Source organism: Pseudochaenichthys georgianus, chromosome 12 (assembly GCF_902827115.2).
Source record: "Pseudochaenichthys georgianus chromosome 12, fPseGeo1.2, whole genome shotgun sequence".
Lineage (NCBI taxonomy): Eukaryota > Metazoa > Chordata > Actinopteri > Perciformes > Channichthyidae > Pseudochaenichthys > Pseudochaenichthys georgianus.
This window is the reverse complement of record NC_047514.1, coordinates 3935407-3956639: the sequence shown is the minus strand read 5'-3', so window position 1 is coordinate 3956639 and position 21233 is coordinate 3935407. Positions and strand designations below refer to the sequence as shown.

At 42.9% G+C, this 21233-nt stretch overlaps 1 protein-coding gene across 1 annotated transcript; it reads left to right on the top strand.

Moving 5' to 3' along the window:
* Positions 1 to 4285: 4285 nt before the first annotated feature.
* tmc2a (transmembrane channel-like 2a) lies at positions 4286 to 20376 on the top strand. Its single transcript, XM_034096439.1, has 21 exons — positions 4286 to 4313; positions 5379 to 5417; positions 5515 to 5974; positions 6719 to 6874; positions 7648 to 7738; positions 7834 to 7915; positions 7997 to 8103; positions 8854 to 8952; positions 9748 to 9890; positions 10435 to 10582; positions 10714 to 10902; positions 11478 to 11657; positions 12108 to 12266; positions 12767 to 12895; positions 13099 to 13166; positions 13476 to 13715; positions 15658 to 15783; positions 16097 to 16175; positions 16383 to 16494; positions 20087 to 20278; positions 20336 to 20376. Exons 1-21 carry the CDS (start codon positions 4286 to 4288, stop codon positions 20374 to 20376), a joined length of 2868 nt encoding a protein of 955 aa, XP_033952330.1.
* Positions 20377 to 21233: the final 857 nt, after the last annotated feature.

The following is a 21233-nucleotide window of genomic DNA, read 5'->3' as shown; positions in this document are numbered from 1 at the left end:
CTCTCTGGAAGTGTTTCCTTGTACGATGTGAGGGTCTAAGGACACAGGGTCTAAGGACAGAGGGTCTAAGGATAGAGGGTGTCGTTTTTCTCATACTGATATTCTGAACAATCTGTGCTGTTGTATTTGCTGTAAAGTGTCTCTACTGTAGGCTATTTTTATTATATGTACAGCACTTTGGCTCGACCAAAAATCGCTTATAAATGTGCTATAAAAATAAAACTTGATTTGATTTAATCCTGAGTTCTGTCTGGGAATATCACCTCCCTTTCTCTGCTAGTTTCTTTACTTGTGACTTGACGGGTATTATGTCAAGTGAGTAATAACACATTTTTGTGAGCCAACTATGCTACAGCATTTTATCTGTAAACACGTGTACATGTCACTGTCTCTGCAGGGGAAACAGGATCTGTTGTACAGAGTGTAACCTTCTGACACCCACTCCTCTTCCATCATCAGGACAGTATGTTTGTTTACTCTCTCTCTCTCTCTCTCTTTCTCTCTCTCTCTCTCTCTCTCTCACACTCGCATATTATACTCCTTTATCAGCAGAGCAGCACCATAGACATGTTTCTCTCCAGAGGATTTGAAGACATTTTTCCCGAGATAGTTTTGTGGCTCTGCAGAAGTAACAACTATTTTCTCTCCATTTGATTCATGTTACATGAATATTCAGTTCTACTTTCAGTTATTAAGTCTTTTCTATTATTATCTCAGTATTACCTAATGTTCCTAGATAAATTATAGTAGAATTCTTTGTTTTAATTCTGATAATATTGTTCACACATTTCAAATAGCCTTTTTGTTGAGATAACCAGCAATCATAAAACTCAAACTATCAACACAATTTCTAAGCTAGTATGCTCTCACTGATTGTGTGAAACTATAGAGGAATATGTAGGATATATTAATATATATTCTCAAACATGTATAATGGCCTCTCAAAATCTGTTGAAAAGCTAATTCATTTAGTAATACACTGTTATGCCAAAGTAGTTTAGTGAAAATGTACGTTTTTGTTTAGCAGACCAGCCACTAGATGGCGTAGCAGACACTACTAACTCCAGATATATTCAATCCCATTTACAATGACACGAAAACAAAAACTCAAAATATAAATGTAGTTTTTAACAAAGTGTTAATTTGGTGCAAAATGATGAAACTCTGGAAGACAAACTCAATAATAAAAGTAAATACAGATAATTCAAATGTCAACATTGTGGAAATCAGGATTAACAACCATTACTCTCACACACACACACACACACACACACACACACACACACACACACACACACACACACACACACACACACACACACACACACACACACACACACACACACACACACACACACACACACACACACACACACACACACACACACACACACACACACACACACACACACACACACACACACACACACACACACACACTTTGTTGACCTCTCCAGCAAGACATGATCCATTAACTTTTAATTTCTCATACATCATTCATGGTGGTCAGTCACGCATTAAATATTGATTTAGAAACATGCGATGGGTGTTTAGAAATGTGTGTCAAGAACCCCAATGTGTCCGTTGACGAGAACATGTTTGAATTCTCGCTGTGAAGTTTTTTAAACTACTTTCCTGCAGCGGGGGCATTCAGCACTTTAACCAAATATTAATACGATCAATTATAATAATAATAATTACTTATAGTAGGAGCTCTTGTCTCACCTGTTCATCCACGTTTAAAAATATCAAAATATGCATTTGCTTTAATTATATGTCATCAGAAAATATGAAAATATGCCCAGTTTTGGTTGAAGATTTAGATTGCTTTTGTGGTGATTTACTCAGGGCTGCCAACACTCACGCATTGAGCAAGAGTCACGCAATTAACCCATATCTCACTCACTCACGCCACACTTGCCTTTCCTCACGCTAAGTTTTCGTCCAAAATAAATGTATATAAATATAAAAATAAAGTGAAGGAACAGCAAACCGAGCGGTCTACGAAATGAGACGGTCTTCTGGCTTAGTTCAGTAAAGTTGGAACGATATTGGGAGATTCTGATTTCACGGATCAATAACTCATGAACAAAACGTTATTCAGACACAAATGACGTCTCCTAAGTACCGTGGTAAGGTTGAATGACAACGAACTACAATCACATTTCGATCAAACATTTTCACACACACATACGGGTATTGGACCGAGCGCGACACCGTACTTCCGGTATCCGCCGTTTTACGCGAGGTGCAAGCAGCCGTACACCGTCGAGGTGTTGCTAAGCTTCCTGTACTGAATATCATAGTCTATTGCCTTAATCAATATCTAGTCAACTCTAAAATACCACATATATGCAATGGCATGATAATATTATTGTGACAAGTGGGGTATTCACCTGGTGTTTCCAGAAATTAGACGTAGATGCAGCCAAAATCGACGAAGGCCACTGTCGTTTTTCCATACATCTGCAGGCAGTCTGTAAGGGCAATCCGACAACCCACACAGCTCTAGTTTACGCTGGTAACGACCTAGAGCACACCCCTCAAGTCCAGAGATGTAATCCGAAGACATGCAGCGATTTCTTCGGTCGTTAATTCAGAACAAAAACCTGTGCGCTCTGCCTGGCTACGTTAGCTAGCTGTTTATATTTGCACCTCCAGGATATTTGCACCTCCAGGAAAATGGCGTATTTATATATATATGGCACGTGTTGTACATGTTCAATACATTTGTAACACTGTACACATGAACGTTTCTATTTTCGGTTCACCAAAAAAAAAATCTCACTCCAAGCTGAACTCAAATGTTGGCAGCCCTTTACTTTATTGGTCTTAAAAACTGCAGTTGCTAAAAAGTTGGTAAATTACACTACTAAACGTCATCACATCGCACGTTGGCCACCTTTAGTTTAGCGGTGTTGATAAGCAGCCATGTGACCATCTTGTAGTTTTTTTAAAGCCTAGCGATAGCTTTTTACTTCTGGCGATTGCTTTTACGCTTAAAAAAATCATAAAGTGGTTTTAATATGTGGAGATTATCCTGCTGAATAAAACATGTAGCTATCTCAAATGTGCGTGTGATGCTCACTTCCAGGTCGGCTTGTATAACTGCATCATCACTGCACTACTGTATTGTTTCTTGATGTAGAAGTGGAACTACAATATAGAACGGGCAGGGGCTAGCTGGTTAGCATGCTAATTTCTGAAGGTATTCCTGCAACACAATACACTAACGTCTTGCTGGAAGGTCAAAACTGTTAATCCTCCAAATTCCGATTTTTAAAAAAGTTTTACAAAGCTAATCGTGCCACACACAGCCCCTTTAACGACAAAACCAGGTCTCTATCACCATCTCGCAGAGTAATATTATGCTGCCCGCCCGTCATATAATCTTTCTTCACACATTGACCGGCTTTGTTCTCTAAACAGGTGGGCAGGAATTCAGCAGACGTGTTACACTTCTATCACACTCACGTGTACATCAGCACCGGCCTAAAGGGGTGTCACCCAAGTCTCACCTGCGGGAACCGACAACCATGTAATGGAATCATTTTGGACGTGAAAACTGAGCTCCACTGTATTATTTAATGAGGCACTGAGGTGTTTTGAAAGGTTTCTATCTCTGCACACACACAGGTAGCTGCTGTTGGTCTCTGCTGCAGGTTGGTTGACTCTTTATCCCATACTGTGTTTCTATTGAAAATTCATAAACATAAGTATACTGCAGCTGCAAAGTCATCTCTGGGTATTTACTGGTTGCCTAATGGGCTTCGCATAGAGAAACCTACACCTTCATTAAATCTTTAGGGCGTCTGAGCTTCTTGTGTGTGTGTGGTCTCCGATAACAAGACGAGTGAGAGTGTCTCTCTGCACTCAGATGATAATAATTTAGGAAAAACAAAGTAGGACAGAATGGTGAAGCCTATAGCTAAAAAGAGCCACATTGAATGCTAAGAGTCAGGTGCTAAATGCTAATATGAAATGTGACCTGCAGCTGGATATCATCCTCTCTACGTAGAAATTCTAAAACAAAAATGCCCATCTCCTGGACCATAACCCAACTTCTCTGCTCTATTAGCCACATTAGATCACTTGAGGTGTCAAGAATTTACTGCAAATTTCCAAAAGCACCTGTTGAGAGCGGGTCAGATGCAGCCGTTGTCATAGTGACGACTCTGTCAGTTACCTGAGTTGGTGCTGGCGACGTGGATCCACAGGACAGCCAACCTGCTGAGGACACAGAGTGGGAAAACGCTGCAGAGGACGGACACCTTTTCATTTTACCATGCCGAGAAAAAAGGATATGGATGATAGTAAGTTGAAAATTAAATGTTTAGAGGAGTGACTGAAGGGAAAAATGTGTATCCTATATCAGAACACATTTTTAAGATAATTGTGTTACAAAAATGTACTTTACTTTAGTATACGAACATTAATTGTATATTTTGACATTGGTCTTAACAACTTACTCACTGCTTACAGAATGAAAACAACATTATTAGCTTCAATGCCAAAGATGTGGTCTGTTTAAAAAAAGTGGAGAAAAAAAATTAAGCCTATGTGGAAGTGCATTGACGCTGCATTCTTCTAATGGCCAGTAGGGGGCAACTTGTTGGATGAAGCCATTTTGGCCAACCTCAATGCTAAACGTTGCACTAACATGCCTCCAATGAAACCGTTAACATGTATCACCGAGTTAGCATCACATTTCATAATTAACACCAAACTGCTGAGGCTAATGGGAATGTAACTTTTTCAGATATTTGCTCATAAACAAAATTATAATAAGACCTCTAACATGAAATGTCATTCTAGCTAGCTTGCTAATGTCTAGAGGATCATGTTTACAATGTTTTTAATCTTAATTTAGCATGTTAGCATGCATCATTTGCTGAATAGCACTAAAAACAAAGTACAGCTGAGTTTAATGTTGGAACTTGGTCATTCAGCAACGTTTTGAACATTACATGTTACTTGTTATACGCTTTTATCCAAAGCAACTTACATACTCAATACTGTGGGCAATCCCCACAGGAGCAATTTGGGGTGAAGTGTCTTGCCCAGGGACACATTGACATGCTGACTGCAGTGGGGTTTGAACCTGTGCTCCCCTGATACGAACACCAACGCACTAGGCCACTGCGCCACACGCCTCCCGAACAATTAATAAACTTGATAATAGCTTTGTTTAAAACAGATTCTGTCCAATAGAAGTTGAGATATTTGTTAAGATATTTCTGTTTGGTACAAAGGGGTGGACTGAGTAACAACTGATAACCATCGAACTAGGAAATAAGTTGAAACAATGTCATCGCTTTCGAAAGAATATGTTAAAACACAAATTTCTTGGTGTTGTTGTATTGTGTGTCCTTCCTCAGTTAACATAGAGATGGACGCAGATGAGAGTGAAAGTGATGGTGAGTGCACAAAACAGCATGACATTGAAGTGATTTAAATATGTCTTATTTGAAGACTAAATTCTGCATTTGATTGATGAATTTGGTCTTTATGTAGATGGCGGCGGCAACAAGAGGACAAACAACAGGAGGCAGGGAGCTGGAAGAGGAGGTGCAAGGGGAAGAGGCCGGGGTAAAAAACCTACCAGTGAGGACGAAGACGAGGATGATGAAGATGAAGCCCCCAGGGGACGCAGGGGAGCAAACAAGAAGAAGCCCGTCAAGAAACGTGGTGGTGGCAACGCGAAAGATGACGATGACAGCGAGGACGAGGCTCCAAAGAAAGGCCGAAAAGGAGCAGCCAATAAGAAGAAAGGAGGCAAAGCTCAGGACAGTGATGACGATGACAGTGATGCGGGGAAAGGGAAGAAGGGAAAGAGGGGAGGAAAGAAAGGAGGGAAGGATGAGGAGGACAGTAAGGGTAAGAAGGGGGATGCTAAAGGGAAGGACAAGGGGAAAGACAAGGACAATGATAATGACAAGAAGAAGAAGAAGAAGAAAAAGAAAAAGGACGACAGGTAAGTAGTCACATACTGTAGCTACCCAACTGGTGTGTGAATGGAGATCAGAATGATCTTAAAGGACAACGTAATTGCCAATGATTACAATATATTGCCACCTGGTAGTCTTGTTCAACTCCTCGGGGTCATATACCGATGCCTACGAGGCACACTTGAGCGTCTATGGGACACTTCTGGATTCAACTGGACTTGAATAAACTTCAATATGCTTTTAGGAACTTGAATCTCCGAAACAAACCGCAATTCATGGTCCCCAGAGGATCAATCCTACTGATTTAACTCATCTCCTGACTTATCTTTTAGCACAATTATGAAGTTGACAGTTATGGATTTTAATGAGACTTAGTCCAAAGATTTACATTTCGAATATTTTGGAAGAACAATTAATAATAATAATAATAATAATAATAATACATTGCATTTCAAAGCGCTTTTTCAGGTGCTCAAAGACGCTTTACAGTGGTGATAAAACATGATAAAATAGAATTTAAAAGTTATTAGAACAAGATAAAATAACATTTAAAAGTTATTAAAACAGCAATACAGCATAATTCACAGATTAAAAGCCAGTCTGAAGAGGTGTGTTTTGGTCAGTGTTTTGAAAGTGGGGGGGGGGTCAGTGCAGTCTCTGATGACATTCCAATCAGTCTTATTTATGTTCTGTTGTTAGTGCTAATTATCAAACGGTATCATCCACATGAGAACATGTTTCACAATTGTTGTCTGCCTTTTCTCCTGCAGTTCTGATTCTGATTCCAACACCAACTCTGAAGAGGACGAGTCCATGTCGGAGGGAGAGATGGCCCGGCTGATGGAGGAGGTGGAGGAGAAGAAGAAACTGATCGCCACCATCAGGAACAAGCCTTGGAGGATGAAGCGGAGGCTTGTACACCTGAAGTAATCTCTCACACCTCTCCTGGTTTCAAGCTTTTCAAAATAAAAGTTATTCGCCTCAGGCCAGAGTTACTGAACCATAAACCAAGCCCCTTGAATATTTACTCAATGTAAAGGTCCCCTATCATACTGTGTTTTTCATCCATATATTATATATCTCAGATATATACTAAACATGTCTCTGAAGTGTTTGGCTCCAAACACCAAACAGATCATTGCAGCATTACCCATAATTCCCTCTGTTTCAGCCCTGTTTCAAAAGTGCTGATTCTCTGTCTGTTACTTTAGATGAAAATAAGGAGCCCCTCCCCACGCCCCTCTGAGAGACATTTGGTTACAAAGAACTCAATGGTGCTCTAGGAGGAGATTCAGGCGATAAGGGGGGGGGGGGGGGGTTACCTTGGTTGGTGATTGGCTAATGGCTACACAAGACAAAAAATCGTTATGACATCATAAAGTGGCCAACATCTGATCAGCTCATTTTCAGACAGGTTTTTATAGAAATGGATCAGGACAAAAAGGCAGCAAATCTTTTTTCCTGAAACTTTCAGAATTTCTTTACACAGAGGGGACACATGTTGATGTATAAAAGACATGACCAAGTGGATTTTGAATGATAGGTGACCTTTAAATTGTGACGTGTGCCCTCAAGACTTGCCGTTTCTTAATACTTTATTTTGTGAAAAACTGTTATTGTGGCTTAGCAAGTAAATCAATATGGAAAAAACATAAATCTAGCTTTTAAATGGCAAACATCACCTTGTTTTTTCCCACAGGGAGGCTCAAGAATTCGTTGATAAGTTTGAAGGAGCTTTGGGCAAAGGAAAAGGCAGGAAGTGGTACGCCTACAAAGTGATGATGAAAAAGGCGAGACACAACCTTCAAACTTCTATATTTTCTCTGCTTTTTTGCTTGTGTGTGTTTTCTTCTGTAATATTACGTGTTTTTCTTTTAAATCCTAGAAATGGATCAAGTTCTCAAGGGATTTTGAGAACTTCAGAACGGCCTGTATCCCCTGGGAGAGGAAGATTAAAGAGGTGGAGAGTAAGTAACTGCGCTCAAGCTAAACAGCGACCTCCAGTGGACACACGCTAAACTAAATACATCTTCTTATCCTCTTCTCAGGTCACTTTGGGTCATCTGTGGCTTCTTACTTCATTTTCCTGCGCTGGATGTACGGCATGAACCTGGTCCTTTTTGGTTTCACTTTTGGACTGGTGGTCATCCCTGAGGTGAGATGATGTCCTGTTTCTCAATAAACATGGAATTTGATTTGATTTGATTTATTTCGAATGTGTAAAACTATAAAACAAACTAAATGATAATAATAATTAAATGAAACATGAGAATTATTATACTATACAAACTTAAACAGTGTCAAATTGATAAACTAAAATATTACTGACTTACAAATTATATATAAACAAATGAACTAATTACACATCCGAAAAGGTGTGGGAAGAAGTGTTCACTTATTTAATTCCACCCCTTCGCCCAACAACTACATTATTAACATATATATATATTTTTTTTATATAAATATATTCATATAAACAAACACAAATTGTTGTATGTCTTCAAAGCCATTGAGCTTTTTATTATTATTTCATTATTATACAAATAAATCACAAAATAAAATACAGCTAACACTTTCACAACTAAAAGACAACAAATAGATAAACATTTGTGTCTAATGATGTGATTATAATGTCCTCGCATCACAAAGTAATGAATTAGTATCTCAAAATAAGAACCAATTTTTTCTAAAAAATGATAAACAACATCTAACAAACAGATAATTCAAGCACTCTTGCAATGTGCATTTCGATGAAAGTTTATAAATTAAATTAAATTCAAAATTATGCTGCTGTCTCAGCCAGCTTATGTTAAGGACAGGGTGCTACAGGTGGCAGGAAGAAAGCTTCTTGCAGAGTGATATTTGAAATACAGTTCATAAAATAACATGTTATACTTATTTCCAGGTTCTGATGGGCCTTCCCTATGGCTCCATTCCCAGGAAGACTGTCCCGAGAGCAGACCAGGACACCGCTCAGGACTACTCTGTCCTCATGGATTTCCAAGTGAGTCTGATACATGGTGACATTAATGCCTCATGAGTATCGATGTATTAATTTTTTATTTTTTTAATGTTAAAAAATCTAATATCACATAAAACTCTTTTGGTGTAACTTTGTCAAACCCCTAAATTAGGGGTGTCCAAACTACGGGCCGGAGTCCAAATGCGGCCCGCGGACCATTTTTAATCGGCCCTCAGCTAATTCTAAAAGTATATTGACTTATGTATAATAAACTTCTGCTTGTCTTATATTGTACTTCTACAATATATATGTGAAAATATATTACACAGTATTCATGTGAAGCCCAATTGTCAAATAAATTCAGTCAATTAAAGTTGAAAACATGTTCTAAAAAATATAAGTTGATAAGAAAAAAGCCCAATAACACATGTACATAACAACCTTGAAATATACCCTTCATATTTCCTCTTCTTATAAGCAATCTGAATCTTCTGTTTTAAGGAATGAGTTGCTAACAAAATAAAGTAAACCCTCTGGAGAGCTGTGAGCTGTTTTTTTCTTAAAGCATTTTCAAGTATCAAATGTACCTACATTGGATTGATTTTTTCCACTTATAACAGAACTTATGAGGCAAAATACCTCTAGTGAGTGGCCCAGCCCTTCGTATATATTTTTCTGTATGTGGCCCTCTGTGAAAAAAGTTTGGACACCCCTGCGTCAAATTATGGAGCATGTATAATACAGTATAATCGTTTTTCTAACTTCTCCAACTCTCACAATGTTCAGCTAATGAACACTAAAGGAAATTAGAATATCAAAGCCTCTTTTCTTTCTCAGGGTTACTGCAAGTACTCAATCATGTTCTACGGGTACTACAACAACCAGAGGACCATCGGCCTGCTGAAGTTCAGGCTGCCTCTCTCCTACCTCATGGTCGGGATCGGCACCTTCGGATACAGCCTGATGGTCGTGATCCGCACGTGAGTCTGCTGCACTAACCAGCTCAGGGGGTGTGGTTATACAAATAATTTATATTTTGAATTAACTAACTATCTTAGCCACCTCTGAGCGCCTACTTTCATGGCGAACAATCAAGCTCAAGTTTTGATTTGGTAATTTGAAGCGATTGGTGTTACTTGAGTTAATTTCCTTTAGGTTGGCAAAAAGCAAGATGAGGGGGTAACATATACGGTATAAGAATTCAAAATAACTCTTTTAAAATATAATTTTTCAAGGAACCACACAGTTTAATTTTCCAAGGTTGGATCAACCTGATCACACACTCATTGTTTTATACCTAACCAAAATAACATGTTCAGTTTTTATGATGAGCAATAGGGATATTATTGTGATTTTAGCCCACAATCAACAATTTGAGACATACATCTCAAATAAATGTCTTCTTGGGATAAAACCCCTCTTTCTCAGCTCCTTGATAAAAACATAAATTATACCTCCAAGCTCTAATATGCCATAGTAAACATGCCCATTAGTGTCATCCTTATTATTATTATTTTTTTTCAGAATGGCCAAGAACGCTGATGTTGGTGGAGGAGACGGAGACGAAGGAGAGTTCACGTTTGCCTGGAAGATGTTCACCAGCTGGGATTACCTCATAGGCAACTCAGAGACCGCTGACAACAAATACGCCTCCATCACCACCAGCTTCAAGGTAACCATTAGCAACCTTTATAAAAGTAACATCCATTTTAAACTCACGGCTACACTCCTAATGTAGTCATTGTCAGATTAAGTTCTCTAATCACTGTAAATCCTTCCTGTTCTTGTTCCTGACAATAACAGGAGTCCATTGTAGACGAGCAGGAGAACCAGAAGGATGAGAACATTCACCTGCGGAGGTTCCTCAGAGTCCTGGCTAACCTCATGATCCTGTGCAGCCTCGGAGGCAGCGGGTACCTCATCTACTTTGTAGTGAAGAGGTCTCAGGAGTTTGCCAACAGGGACGACCTCAGCTGGTACGAGAAGAACGAGGTAATGTCATAAAAGCACTGATAAAACAAGTAAAGTTGAAAGACTGCACTAATGTACATTCTCAAAGATATTGAAGTCAGTTATTTTGTATAATATTGATTGTTGTGCTTTTATTTAGGTCTTAATGTGTGCATATGTATAAATGTGTCTTTTGATTGTGTATATATAGGTATATACATATTTGCATACATATTTTTATATATATTTGTTTTTGTATTCAGGATTGTTGGAAACGGTATTTCGATCTCTCTGTCTGTCCACACAAACTGAAGGACATTTGACATTTGAAGACACTTATAGAGCGCAGACCCCCGCCAAGGCCTTTCTAACAATGGTTACATAAGTGAAAAATAGTTTGTGTAATTGCCCCGTGATTCGGATCCCCTCCAAAATGTAATTTGTTCTTCTGTTCCCTTTCCACCAAGTTACATACAAATCATGCCAGAAGTTTTTATGTTATCTTGAAGGCACAAACATATCAGAACAAAAACATGAACTCCTTTTTGTTTGTTTTGTTTGATGATGTAGTTCTTTGACGTGAACATGTTATTGTTGATTGTGATTGGACGTGACAGTTGGAGCTCATCATGTCTCTGCTGGGTCTGGTGTGTCCTCCTCTGTTTGAGACCATCGCTGAGCTGGAGGACTACCATCCTCGAATCGCCCTCAAGTGGCAGCTCGGACGCATCTTCGCCCTTTTCTTGGGGAACCTGTACACCTTTCTGTTCGCCCTGTTTGACGAGGTCAACAACAAGGTATAGTACCATAGTGTGTTTGTGTCTCTTTTTTTAAACTGACCTGATGGACCATTTCCATATAATGAAACAGCATTGACAAGAATGTTTAAAGGGTCATCCATAATTATTTTTGTGGCGTGTGAAACCTAAACTAAAATACAGTAACAATCATAGTTATTTTAAACCTAACCATGATGTTTTACTCAATCTGACAAAGTAGTTGTGTTCGTCTAAACAGGCTTTCTGCCAGAAAATGAAACCTGAACTATCAGCCCCACTATTGTTGAGTTGTTGTTGTTGTTGTTGTTGTTGTTGTTGTTGTGAATGTTAGGTTTGGGGCTAACCTGAGCCTGTTCACGATGATCTGCAGGTGGTCTTGAGGATCAATTATTCACTGACAAATGACCAAAGTGACTGAGTGAATTCAAACTTGTGTCACTGTTGACTGGTGCACTTTGTGCCCTGTAGCTGGAAGAGGAGGGGGCCATTAGGAACGCTAGCCTCTGGGCCATGAAGGAGTACTACGCCAACTACACGCTCTTCCTAAACAACTCCAACTTAACCCCCCCTCCTATGCCCCCTGCCGATGTCATCAGAGGACCCTGCTGGGAGACTGCTGTCGGAATAGTAATGATGACAAAAACTTATTATTAATATTATATTAAACAGAAATAATTTCGAAATAATATCTTATCTGCTGGCTGTTCTATGAGGGTGAAGTGTTCTGTCATTATGTCTGTTCCTTTCAGGACTCCACATGGTCTGTGTTTTGTTTTTATGTTGACCTTACATTTCTGCCTCATGTAGTTATTGTATTCATGTTTCTGTGGTCTTAATTTTAACTTTTGCTCTTAGTTGTGAAGCACTTTGTGAATTCTATTTCTGTGAAAGAGGCTATAATAAATAAACGTATTATTATTATGATGAACACTACAGCTTCTTGTGGTTGAAAGGAGTATTGCAACAAAAAACACACCATAATTTTTGGTCTCTCAGGGCTTCCGTATATTATAGAGAAGCTACAATTTGTATCCGAAAGGAAATAAAAATATGTCTAATATGCTGTTTGACAAACCAAACACACCCCTTATTTCCCCTTTTCACTTCCCTGAATCTGTCTCTCACAGGAGTTTGTGAAGCTGACAGTGTCGGACATCCAGGTGTCCTACCTGACCATCCTGATAGGAGACTTTGCTCGAGCGGTTATCGTTCGCTTCCTCAATTACTGCTGGTGCTGGGACCTGGAGGCTGGATTTGTGAGTCTGACTAATGAAGCATTTTAATATAAATAGTTTGTGTCTAAAACGTATCCATAGCTCAAGTTGTGAACCTTTTGCAGCTGTGATATAGAAGCTCCTCCATATTTGTGTGCACCATTTTCTTTATGCATTGTGATTCTTAAAAGCCCTCACCCGTGCATCAATAGAAAATAGTAATCTTTGTCTCTTTCCACTTCTAGCCTTCATATGGAGAGTTTGACATCAGTGGTAATGTACTTGGTTTGGTCTTCAACCAAGGGATGATCTGGTACGACCTTTAATTTTACTTTCATGCTCAATTGCCAATGTGTACCTCTATGTGTGTGTGTCCATGTTGTTATGCCTGTATAAGGCCCAGTCCATTTGTGCACCAGTATCTTTTAAATACAGGGTTTTGCGTATTCGTTTTTTGAAAATAAAATCACGTCAAGCACTGTTTCGAAAATCTCTCCATATCAAAACGCAAAAACACAATTAAAGAACCATATAGGCCGATTGATAGGTTTGGCCACACAAGAACACGCACACCCGGATCTAATGCTAATACATCGTGCTGTCATGTGCTGCTGTACTACAGGATGGGTGCGTTTTACGCTCCTGGGCTGGTGGGCATCAACGTGCTGCGCCTCCTCAGCTCCATGTACTACCAGTGTTGGGCTGTAATGGCCACCAACGTCCCCCACGAGAGAGTCTTCAAAGCCTCCAAGTCCAACAACTTCTACATGGGTCTGCTGCTCCTCATCCTCTTCCTCAGTCTGCTACCTGTCGTCTACACCATCATGACCCTGCCACCTTCATTCGACTGCGGACCCTTCAGGTAACACTGAAGAACAATGGCGAACACTCAAGTGTCAACAAGATATGGTTTATGAGTAATGAAAGGGGGTCAGACTTAAGTATAATAATAATAATATATTGGATTTATATAGCGCTTTTATAGTACCCAAAGACGCTTTACAATATGAGGGGTGGGGGGGGGGTAGATAGACTGGGGCAGGTAGACAGCAGACTAAGAAAAACAACAAAAACAACAAAACAAAACACAGTGGCAGTCAGGAGGAGGTCGAAAATGAGTGGGGGGGGTGTTTTACGGATAGAGAGAGGTGAAAAGATAGGTTTTGAGGCGGGACTGGAACAGAGTGAGGGACTCGGACTCACGGAGGTCTTGGGGGAGGGAGTTCCAGAGCTTTGGGGCGGCCACAGAGAAGGCTCTGTCTCCAAAGCTCCGGAGATTGCCAATGGGGGTGGAAAGCAGGCCGGCCGAGGTGGATCTGAGGGTCCGGGGAGGATGGTAGGGGATGAGAAGGTCAGTGAGGTACGGGGGGGCCAGATGGTGGAGGGCTTTATAGGTAAGGACCAGGAGTTTGTAGTTGATGCGGTGAGTAACGGGAAGCCAGTGTAGTTCTTTGAGGACCGGGGTGATATGGTGCCATGATTTAGTGTGGGTGAGAAGTCTGGCGGCTGCGTTCTGAACACGCTGGAGTCTACTGAGGGAGGTGGAGCTGATGCCGTATAGGAGGGAGTTACAGTAGTCGAGGCGGGAGGAGATGAAGGCGTGAATGAGTCGCTCAGCTGCGGGGCGGGTAAGATAGGGACGGATTTTGGCAATGTTGCGGAGATGGAAAAATGAGATTTTGACAACTTGGCGGATGTGGGAGTCAAGGGAGAGGGTGGGATCGAATATAACCCCGAGGTTGCGTGCCTGGGTTGAGGGGGAAACAGAGGTGCCATCGATGGTCAGTGTGAGGTTGGGGGTTTTACTGAGGGTGGATTTGGAGCCGATGAGGAGGAGTTCAGTTTTATTGCTGTTGAGTTTAAGAAAGTTTTTTTGCATCCAGGATTTCAAGTCAGTCAGACAGGATTCAATGTGGGTGATGGGGGGGTTATGGAGGGATTTGGTGCTGAGGTAGATTTGAGTGTCATCGGCGTAGCAGTGGAAGTCCAGGTTGTAGTGGCGGAGAATCTGACCAAGGGGGAGGATGTAGATGATGAAGAGGAGGGGGCCGAGTACTGAGCCTTGGGGAACACCTTGGGTGACTGTAGCGGTGGCAGAGGAGTGATTATTGAGGGAGATGAAGTGGGATCTGTCGGAGAGATATGACTGGAGCCACCTGAGCGCAGTACCTTCGATACCGATGTCTTGGAGTCGGGTGAGCAGGATGTTGTGGCTCACGGTATCAAAGGCTGCACTCAGGTCGAGGAGGATGAGGATGTTGAGGGAACCGGTGTCAGCAGAGGTGAGGAGGTCATTGAGGACCCTGACGAGTGCCGTTTCTGTGCTGTGATGGGGACGAAAACCAGACTGAAGGGGTTCGAAGAGGTGATTTGATTGAAGATGGCGGTGAAGTTGTTTGGAGATGATGCGTTATAGGGACAAATAGTCAGGAATGAAAAAGGTACTGCTGAGTGAAAAAGGGTAAACGGTTAATGAGTTTAGTCGAGTTTTGTCTTGCATCTGTTCAGAAGTTGTGCGTCTTTTGTGGCCACTCTCAAAGACACACACCCTTTTGAAAATTGGCATACATGCAAACACACCATCATACTCATACATTTGACTACCATGCCAAATGTCAGCCTTCTAGGGTAAAACTGTGGTCGCTAAAATGTAGGGCAATTTTTCTGGACCGACCAACCTAGAGAACTGCTGGTTGCACCTTAAAATATTCAACAAATTAATGAGTTATTGGAGTATAGTTAGGAATGAGTGTATGCAATTACACATACACACACATAAATATTGACTGTGGAGGTTTTTTCAGTGGCAAGCCCAAGATGTTTGATGTTATCATGGAAACGATCGACCTGGACCTTCCAGCCTTCTTGGGGACGCTTTTCAGCTACGCAGCCAACCCAGGCCTCATCATACCAGCTGTACTGCTCATGGTGTGAGTGTTAAGGAGACACCTTGGATCACACACACTAACCCTTGCCCTAACATTGACCATTGCAATTAAATGCTTAACCCAAAACCTTTCAGCATAATTCATGCCTGAACCCTCAAACCAGTTCCTCACCCTCAAACAGGCCTCACATCCCAAACATTTTCTAAAGTATAAAAACATGTTGGTCCTTACCCCTGAAGAAGTACAAGAAACACACATTAGCATACGATGTTACACAAGTAAATTGTTGGTCTAGACGTGTGTGTCTTTGCAGCACTGAAAATACAACGATTCATATTTTACTTTTATTTTACAGTCTGGCCATCTACTATCTGAACTCAGTGTCTGAGGCCTATCAAAACGCCAACATGGAGCTGAAGAAGAAGATGCAGATGGTAAGTAAAGAATGGGATTAAAATGAAGGTACATTGGTGAAATCTGTGCTCGGAAAAACGGACGTATTCATTTATTTTAGCAAGAAAACAATGTTTTTCGCCTTACTAATTATTCTTTCTCTCTTCCAAAATGTTTCTGAATCTCTTACGTTTCCAATTTTTTCTGTCCCCCACCCCTCTTTCTCTCTCCCTCCATCTTTGCCCTAGGCTCGAGATGAAGAGAAGAACCGGAGGAACAACACGGACAGCACAAACCAGGTGATGAAGGACCTGGAGGACCTGCTGCCCAAAGGATCCCTCATGGCTCCACCAGAGCCTGGTCAGTAAACTCCTGAGAACGTATTCACAAACATTATAAACAACTGAGCCTAAAACTCCCAGCGAGGAATCCCAGCTCAGGAGTATTTTAGGATACTTGTTAAGAACTCAGACACTTAGGAGGTCTATGCCTTTTTTGTGCTCTCGTAAAGTTTCGATCCTCACTACGTGAGCGCTTTCTTTTTGTTCTCATTTTTGTCATCTCAGCTAGAGATTTGATAGTGACCATTTTTTGTTGTTCATTCTGTCGTTCATGTCTCCCTTCCTGTGGTCACAGTCCCTTTTGGTTTGGATGCTACCTCATGCCTTGTACCTATTGGTGGATTCTTGTTTTTAAGCTTATTGTGAATAAAGCTCGCCTTTTGTTCCATTTTGAAACCTGCGTCCCTCCTCATTCTGCATTTGGGTCCTATTTTTCCCCAACCCTGACAGAGAGTAGTCGGCGGGGCCTCCAACGGCACAGAACATAGGGTTGGCAGGACCCCCGGCAGAAGAGTAGTCGACGGGGTCTCCAACGACACAGAACATAGGATTGGCAGGACCCCCGGCAGAAGAGTAGTCGGCGGGGCCTCCAACGGCACAGAACATAGGATTGGCAGGACCCCCGGCAGAAGAGTAGTCGGCGGGGTCTCCAACGACACAGAACATAGGATTGGCAGGACCCCCGGTAGAAGAGTAGTCGGCGGGGCCTCCAACGGCACAGGACATAGGGTTGGCAGGACCCCCGGCAAAACAGTAGTAGTCGGAGCCTCCAACGGCACAGGACATATTGGCAGGACCCCCGGCAGAAGAGTAGTCGGCGGGGCCTCCAACGGCACAGGGCATAGAGTTGGCAGGACCCCCGGCAGAAGAGTAGTCGGCGGGTTCTACAACGGCACAGAACATAGGATTGGCAGGACCCCCGGCAGAAGAGTAGTCGGCGGGGCCTCCAACGGCACAGAACATAGGATTGGCAGGACCCCCGGCAGAAGAGCAGTCGGCGGGGCCTCCAACGGCACAGGGCATAGGGTTTGCAGGACCTCAAGAGGAGACTCGAGAGGAGCCTCGCGAGGGAACTCGAGAGGAGACTTGAGAGGTGACTTGAGAGGGAACTCGAGAGGAGACTTGAGAGGTGACTTGAGAGGGCACTCGAGAGATGACTTGAAAGGGGACTCGAGAGATGACTTGAGATGTGACTTGAGAGGGCTCTCGAGAGATAACTTGAAAGGGAAATCGAGAGGGGACTGGAGAGGGAACTTGATAAGGAACTTGATAAGGACTCGAGAGGAGACTCGAGAGGGAACTCGAGAGGTGACTCGAGAGGTGACTCGAGAGGGAACTCGAGAGGTGACTCGAGAGGGCACTCGAGAGGTGACTCAATAGGTGACTTGAGAGGGGACTCGAGAGGGAACTTGAGTGGGGATTCAAGGGGGAAACTGAGAGGTGGCTCGAGAGGGAACTCGAGAGGAGACTCGAGAGGGGACTTGAGAGGGAACTTGAGAGGTAACTTGAAAGGGAACTCGAGAAGGAACTTGAGAGGAGACTTGAGAGATGACTTGAAAGGGGACTCGAGAGGTGACTCGAGAAGAGACTCGAGAGGGGACTTGAGAAGAGACTCAAGAGGGGACTTGAGAAGTGACTTGAAAGGGGACTCGAGAGGGAACTGGAGAGGAGACTTGAGAGGGAACTGGAGAGGAGACTTGAGAGATGACTCGAGAGGGGACTCGAGAGTGGACTTGAGAGGGGACTCGAGAGGTGACTTGAAAGGGAACGCGAGAAGGAACTCGAGAGGGGACTCGAGAAGGAACTCGAGAGGAGACTCGAGAGGAGACTCAAGAGGGGACTTGAGAGGAGACTTGAGAGGGAACTGGAGAGGTAACTTGAGACGGTCGGTACGCCGACAGGACTCGGGGAGCTGGCGTCGGCTGGAGAGCCAACAGGAGACGAGGTGCTGGAGTCGGGACCATGGCTGCTGGGCCCGGTACTTGAGCCGGAACCATGGCTGGAACTGGGGCCGGAACCATGGCTGTATGGGCCGGTTCTGGAGCCGGAACCATGGCTGTGGGAACCGGAACTGAAGCCTGGATCATGGCTGTGTGGGCCGGTTCTTGAGCCGGAAAGATGGCTGTGTGGGCCGGTTCTGGAGCAGGGACCATGGCCGCTGGGGCCAGCACTGGAGCCGGAACCATGGCTGCTGGGCAAGGAACTGGAACACGGAACCATGGCTTTGTGGGATGGTACTGGAGCACGGTATCATGGCTGTGTGGGCCGGCACTGGAGCACGGTATCATGGCTGTGTGGGCTGGCACTGGAGCACGGAACCATGGCTGTGTGGGATGGTACTGGAGCACGGTATCATGGCTGTGTGGGCTGGCACTGGAGCACGGAACCATGGCTGTGTGGGCCGGCACTGGAGCACGGTATCATGGCTGTGTGGGCCGGCACTGGAGCACGGAACCATGGCTGTGTGGCACGGAGCAGAAGCCTGGACCCTGGCTGTGTAAGCCAGGTAATGGAGCACAGAAGCATGGCTGTGTGGGCCGGTACTGGTGCACGGATCCATGGCCTTGTGGGCCGGTTCTGGAGCCGGAACCATGGCTGCTGGGGCCAGAACTGGGGCTGGAACCATGGCTGCTGGGGCCGTGGCTGGAACCCTGGCCTTGCGTCTCCTAGAGACCTTTTGGAGGCTCCGTGGACCTCCTAAGGCAAGGCGGGATCCCAAGATGGGGTTTGAGGCTTGAGGGTGGCACTCAGGGCTACTTGTAAAATCCTTAAGCCACTCGGGCAACAAGCTCCAGAGCCAGGGTTTGCGAGCAACCTCCTGACGTGCCTCCTTCAACGCAGCCTCTCTACCCCGTCTAGATGAGGCGCCATTCCACGTATAAAAAATGTACTCCAGAGAGTACCCAAGACGTTCCGCCTGTAGCATCAAAAGGGCTGAGTCTGCTGGGTCCATAATGGTCAGTTCGTTCTGTTATTTGCCACGGTCAGATCTTTGCTCTTGTCTCTTGCCACGGTCAGGTCTATGCCTTTTTTGTGCTCTCGTAAAGTTTCGATCTTCACTACGTGAGCGCTTTCTTTTTGTTCTCATTTTTGTCATCTCAGCTAGAGATTTGATAGTGACCATTTGTTGTTGTTCATTTTGTCGTTCATGTCTCCCTTCCTGTGGTCACAGTCCCTTTTGGTTTGGATGCTACCTTGTGCCTTGTACCTATTGGTGGATTCTTGTTTTTCAGCTTTTTGTGAATAAAGCTCACCTTTTGTTCCATTTTGAAACCTGCGTCCCTCCTCATTCTGCATTTGGGTCCTATTTTTCTCCAACCCTGACAATACTCTGTTGAAGAAACTTTAGCTTAGTGGGGAGGTGAGGTTAAACCGTTTGCTAGAACATTGATTGGCTTAATAATAGAATGTAGTGTCTTATATGAAATTGTGTTATTATAAATATTCCTCTGTATAACAGACTATAACGTTACAAAAATGCCTCTGAATAGAAAGTCAAATTAGTGTGTTGATCTTATTCATACATTGAAGTGTTAAGGGTGTGGATTCAATATATGTGACTGGAAATTTAGATATTCAGCTGATTCATCTCTTTTTATATGTTTAAACAGAAAAACCACCAGAACCGGAATCAAGATTAACTAAGACCAAGCCGGGGTCAGCGGGTAAAGGCGTTAATCTGCAGAAAGATGTGGCTCTGGCATCGCCCAACCCCAACGCTCGAGGACCGGTGAACCGTTCTCCTGGGCCGAGGGGAGCTGGACCGGGGCAGGGTCCTGGACGGGGTCAGGCTCCTGGACGGGGTCAGGGTCCTGGTCCTGGACGAGGTCAGGGTCCTGGACGGGGTCAGGGTCCTGGAGGTCCTGGACGAGGTCGAGGTAGAGGGCCCCCTCCGAGATAACAGTGTGAAAACCATTCCTGAAGGCTGTGTTCATGCCTCAGTTCATTTTACAGCATGAGACTCAAACAGGCACAAGGTGTTGACACTAAGTGTGGCATTTCAGTCTGCATATTTCCTTACTGACATCAAAAGTTCAAAGAATACTGAAGGTCATTTTTGAAGAATACAGCTCTAAAAAATGTTGCTATCTTGAGCAACCCATGATTTGCTATAGTTTTTGCTTTTGTGGGTTTAAAGTTAGACAGACACTGTGCTTTTCGTTAAGCTTGTATATCTTGTACAGGAATTCCCAGATTGCATTTTGGTCAATGTGTTCAGTATTGCTCTCCAAACGGACTGAAGCCTACATTCAACCGATGCCTGCTCAAACAGAATTGGTCAATACTTCTCAAAATGTAAACAGAAACCAGAGCGCTGTGGATACATACATCTTGTCCACCTTGCCTACTATTTATAGAGATGTTTAAAGCACAGTGGGTAAAATATTAGCGTCCATACAGTGTGCCTGGCTTTAGGATATCTGTTGGATACACCTTTGTCTTAACTTGGGTAGCTACTGGTGAGGTTCTCTGTGGTCTAACATTATTCTCATATATCAAGATAACTCCTTATGTATTCGGTGACATTTACAATACTGTACATACAGAAACATGTTATTTAGTGGTAATGTGTACTCAGGCTGTTTTGTTTTGTTTTACATGTACACTGTCTTTAAATAAAGTTTTAAATCTTTTAATAACATCTGTGTAGCATCTCAGTTTATATACATTTTCATTGTATTTTATACTGCATTATTTCTGTTTAAAACGTTTTCATTTTCTCTATTGTAGTTTACTCATGCTAATAGCCACACCCCA

Excerpts from the sequence above, each read along its gene's own strand:
- tmc2a (XM_034096439.1), top strand. The coding sequence starts at position 4,286 with ATGCCGAGAAAAAAGGATATGGATGATA. Across the intron at positions 12,267-12,766 it reads GGGAGACTGCTGTCGGAATA|GAGTTTGTGAAGCTGACAGT; the intron begins GTAATGATGACA and ends TGTCTCTCACAG. Across the intron at positions 13,716-15,657 it reads TTCGACTGCGGACCCTTCAG|TGGCAAGCCCAAGATGTTTG; the intron begins GTAACACTGAAG and ends AGGTTTTTTCAG.